General features: G+C 39.7%; 1 protein-coding gene across 2 annotated transcripts in view; it reads left to right on the top strand.

Moving 5' to 3' along the window:
- The window catches only part of CD80 (CD80 molecule), a 28889-nt gene extending 24559 nt beyond the window's left edge, over positions 1-4330 (top strand). The window contains exons 6-7 of one of the 2 annotated variants that reach the window (XM_008982372.5): positions 918-1029; positions 3124-4330. In XM_008982372.5, coding sequence (XP_008980620.1) covers positions 918-988 — 71 coding nt within the window. In that variant the 3' untranslated portion in view covers positions 989-1029; positions 3124-4330. The remainder of the gene's footprint in view (positions 1-917; positions 1030-3123) is intronic. The other variant, NM_001257221.1, reaches the window with a different exon arrangement.
- The last annotated feature ends 493 nt before the right edge of the window (positions 4331-4823 follow it).

Below are 4823 nucleotides of genomic sequence, written 5' to 3' on the forward strand. Positions count from 1 at the left end.
GGCTGAGGCAGGAGAATTGCTTGAAACCAGGAGGCAGAGGTTGCAGTGAGCCAAGATTGCAAGATTGCACCACTGCACTCCAGCCTGGGCGACAGAGCGAGACTCCATCTCACAGAAACACATTCTCAGTTCATTAGAAAACATTTTTGGATGAAAGATCAGGAGTGGTTGATGAAAGAAAACATTTCTAAGATATTTTACCCTATAAATTTACACTTTGGGTGTTAGGCATATGCTGCCCTCAATCTGTGATTAAATGAAGAGGAGCTGCTAGTTCTATGGTCTAAGATATGGCCAACATCACTATGAAGAAATACCTACTCTTGTTTGAGTAGAAAGCATGTACTCTGATCAAATAAAATTGGAAGATCAACATATGCTGATTTTCCCAGGTTTTAGTGCGCGCGCGCACACACACACACACACACACACACACACACACACACACACACACAAATGCCAAAGCTCAGTGAATTCCTTAGACAGTCTGTGCTGTTAACAACTTTTCCCAAGGGTAGGATAAAAAGGTGGGCTCAAGGATGTTTCTAATACAACTATCCAGTCTTACCCTTTAATTCAGGGTTTTTCATCCTCAACATTACTGGCATTTTGGGCAAGATGATTCTTTGTTTTGGAGTGCTGTTCTGTGCATTGTAGGATGTTTAGCAGCTTCCTTAGCTTCTACTCATTACAGGCCAGTAGCACCCCTTGCCCCAGTTGTGACAACCAAAAATATCCCCAAGCATTGCCAAATGTTCCCTTGGTAGAGAGGTGAAGAGGCAGCATTGTATTACCCCTGGTGTTAAGAACCACTTCTCCAGTTCTAAGCCAGTGTGAAGCACTGCTGAATATTAATATATGTGCACAATTCAAGGGAAACTCACTTATCATTTTTATTGTTTGTTCTTGTCTCCAAGACTTTGCCCTTAGATGCAGAGAGAGGAGGAGGAATGAGAGATTGAGAAGGGAAAGTGTACGCCCTATATAACAGGATCCGCAGAAGCAAGAGGTTGAAAAAAACATCTGAAGGTAGCTTCCGTCATCTCTTCTGGGATACATGGATTGTGGAGATCATGAGGCACTCTTAGTGCCAAATTGGTCCTCTTAGTACCAAATTTAAGCTGTTTTACCTACTACCTCACCTTCTCAAAAACCTTTCAGGTTACACTAAACAGATACAAGATGCCTAGCATCCCTCTCCTTTCTCCCCACATGCAATTTGCTTAATGCAACCTCTTCTTTTGCCAGGTTTCCATTCTGCCATCTTGAAATACTCCCCGCTGTTGTTAGCCAATTCAATGCTTTTCATTATCTATAAAACACTAATTTGAGTGCATCTTGCCTGGGCTAATTTCTTAATCTGATCATTCCTTTTCCCCTATCTTTCTCAGTATTGATGGATATGGGTTAGGGTCACTTGTATTAACATGGTAACTAACAGACTCATCCTACTGACCAATCACGGAGTCAAATTTCATAAAGAACTACTCTGTCATGTCATTTTCTACTCAGAAACTCAGAAGAGAACCCAGTGCCTATACGAAAAGCTTCAAAACTTTTTAACTTTCCACATTCCAGCTTATCTTTTCAGTCTAAATTTCCTGGGTTCTGCCAATTGTTCCTCACATGGTATAGTTTCCAGTGTCTCACATGAATGGGGTAGATAGAACCCAAGACTTTAGATTTGGTATTACTGACTCTACATACGATAGGATAATTACTAGGCATATGGGGTTTGGAATGTTTGTCCTGTTAAGAGAGCCTAACACAGCATTAGCTTTAGTGAGTCACAAATCCCCAGGTATTTTCATGCAAGAGAAACTTATGTGGGACATTAGAATCCAAGACACTGACTATCAGGTTCAGGGTAGTTATAAGCCTCCCTCAACAGTTCAACTTTGACTTGTGAAGGTTGGAGTAACACCAGCGTAAGAAATTAGTCTACAAAATTATCTCTAAAAATAAAGGAAAGTAAGAATTGTCCTGGGCAGGAGTGGGGAATTGAAAGAAAAAGAAACAACACCTGAAACTTATACAACAGGTTGTTTTGCAAAAGCACTATTTCATCTTGTTTTATAAAAATTGCTATGAGCAAGATCAATTTCCATTTTATGGGAGAGAAACTAGAGGCTCCCAGAGGTTGAGTGATTTGCTTGAGGTAAGGCCATACAGATGAGGAACAAAACCAAGGTTCAAACTGGACATCAAGTTCAGGCTCTGTTCGCTACAACCTGGCAGCCTATACATATATTCCCCCAAGGCAGTCTCCCAACTTCCTATCCTGTTTTCTCAATTCCACTGAATGCTTGCTCACTCCTCAGAAGGTCCTCTCCAAGATGTCGCTCTGGCTCAGCTGTCATTATCTACAATTTTCCTGACTTTCTATCTAAAAAGTCTTCTGCTCGGTCTACTGATACTTCAAAATAAAGCCATGTACCCAGTCTTCTACACAAGGCCTTCTGTTCCACCTCTATAGCACATCTCATACCACCATGGGTTGATTTTCATGTACCACATCTTCCTTCTGTCCTCTACCAGACCGTATGTAGGCTTATTGAAAAAAGCAACCGTGCCTGATACATTTTTGTTTGCCTCGCACATAGAAGAGTGTCTTGATGGTGCTTACTAAACATTTGTCTAATCAATATTTCATGTGATACAAATTGCCAGAGTAGTTCTAAATTCTCTCATAATTTAAGCCCTCTCTTCATAGTCTTCAGCTATCAAGATTACTAAGTTGGGAATATCTTTGATCTTGAGATTAAATATATATTTATATGTAAGATATATAAATATTTATATATTTTTTATATTTATATAAACATTAAACATAAAAATGTTATATAGTATATATAAAATATATATATATACACATATATTAATCTCAAGATCAAAGATAGTCCCAACTTGGACATAGTAATCTTGATAGCTGAAGAATATGAAGAGAGGGCTAAATTATGAGACAACTTAAAACTACTCTGGCAATTTTTATCACATGAAATATTGATTAGGCAAATGTTTAGCAAGCACCAATAGATATTAAATATCTATATATATAAATTTAAGATGTTTTCCTCCTTTGCCAATATAGGGTTTGATGTAATCATTTATTTGTTTTCTCAGGTCCCACCTTCACTTGGAATTGACCTCTTCTGGGAACTTCTTCAGAGGGACAGGATTACCCCACCTTGACCTTTATGTATCTGTTCTTAGGTGCTTCACTTCAGTTGCTTTGCAGGAAGTGTCTAGAGGAATATGGTGGGCAAAGAAGTAGCTCTGTGACCTTGATTAAGGGGTTTCGAAATGTGGAATTCTTGAGTTCTGGAAGGGACTTTAGAGAATACCAGTGTCATTAATGCCAAAGGCACTGAGGCCTGGGACAACCATGATTATAAAGGCCAGAGTGAGAACCCAGATTTCCTAACTCTGGTGCTCTTTCCCTTCATCAGTTTGACTCTGGCCTGTTAACTGGTGTATACATATATATGTCAGGCAAAATGCGGCTGGAAGTAGAATTTGTCCAGTATCAGGTCAACTTCAGAGACTTGATCTGATTTCATGTTATGGTTTACAAAAGTCCAATATCATGTATAGGTAGTATGGCATGAACATCTTTGGGATAATGGAAGTATTACTGGTGTTTAGCCAGTATTCCATTTTTCACTGTGTTCTCTATTGTTGCTCTCTCACTCCCCCATGAGGTACAAAGAAAGTAGAACTATCCAAAACTAATCTCTGATATTTAACATGAATGATTTATGTACCTCAAAGCAGTAGTCAAGGAGGAAAGGGATGGTCCAAAGACTCCTAATCAATTGGTTCATATTGGACTGATAATCTCCTTAAATGGCTTTATGCTAGTTTGACCTCATTTGTAGAATATTTATGAGAAAGTTCTCATTTAAAATGAGTTCTTTATTTACTGTGTATGCACTAAGCTATTGTCCAGTGTCTAAGGTGGTAACTTTTCACAGAGCCTCCTTAGATCCCTAAGACGGCTTTTCCTTGGTATTTCTGGGTCTTTTTGACATCAGCGGAGAACTGGAAAGATATACAGTCAGGCCTCCATGTGGAAGCCTGGGCCCAGAAAGTCTGAAGTCCTGTCTGCCTCAGCTGATCGTCCCCCAACCCCCGACTCCTCACCTGTGTAATACCCTGCCCCCTCCCCAAAAGATTTGCCCCAACCTATAAAACCAACTCCTACCCCACCGCCCTTCACTGACGCCCTTTTCAGCCTCAGCACACCTGCACCCAGGGGAATAAACAGCCATGTCGCCCACACAAATCTTGTATGGGGGATCTCTTCATTAAAAGTGCATGTTTTAACACATACCCAATTGCTGTTTCTATTATTCATGACTCCTTTCTCTAAAACTGCCTTCCACAATACACTAGACCAGGAGTGGATGCAACTTAAGCTGGGACAGTCACATTATCATCTGAAACTCTGGAGTTGGATAGCAAAAGATGACAAAAGTTTCTTAAATGCACTTTTCATGGCAGCTAAGCCACGTGGCTGGGATTCAAAGCCTTTAGAGCAAGCCCATGACTTTAGCTACCTGACTATGCTGTTTCACAAACCGTGCTCCTATGTAACAACTATATTCTCAGTGTATGGCAGAGAGGTCTAACACCAACAAAAGATACTAACAGTTGCTTCCTGTCAATATACCTAATTCAGTAATTCTTTTCCTTTTCATTTACTAACAGTTGTTAGGTATGTTTCTAATCTAAGTTATTCCTGTATTCTACAGCAGATACTTTGTCAGCAATACTAAGGGAAGAAACAATGTTAAACTGTTTCTTTAATAATGCTGATCTAC

Source organism: Callithrix jacchus, chromosome 15, assembly GCF_049354715.1.
Source record: "Callithrix jacchus isolate 240 chromosome 15, calJac240_pri, whole genome shotgun sequence".
In the NCBI taxonomy this organism is placed as follows: domain Eukaryota; kingdom Metazoa; phylum Chordata; class Mammalia; order Primates; family Cebidae; genus Callithrix; species Callithrix jacchus.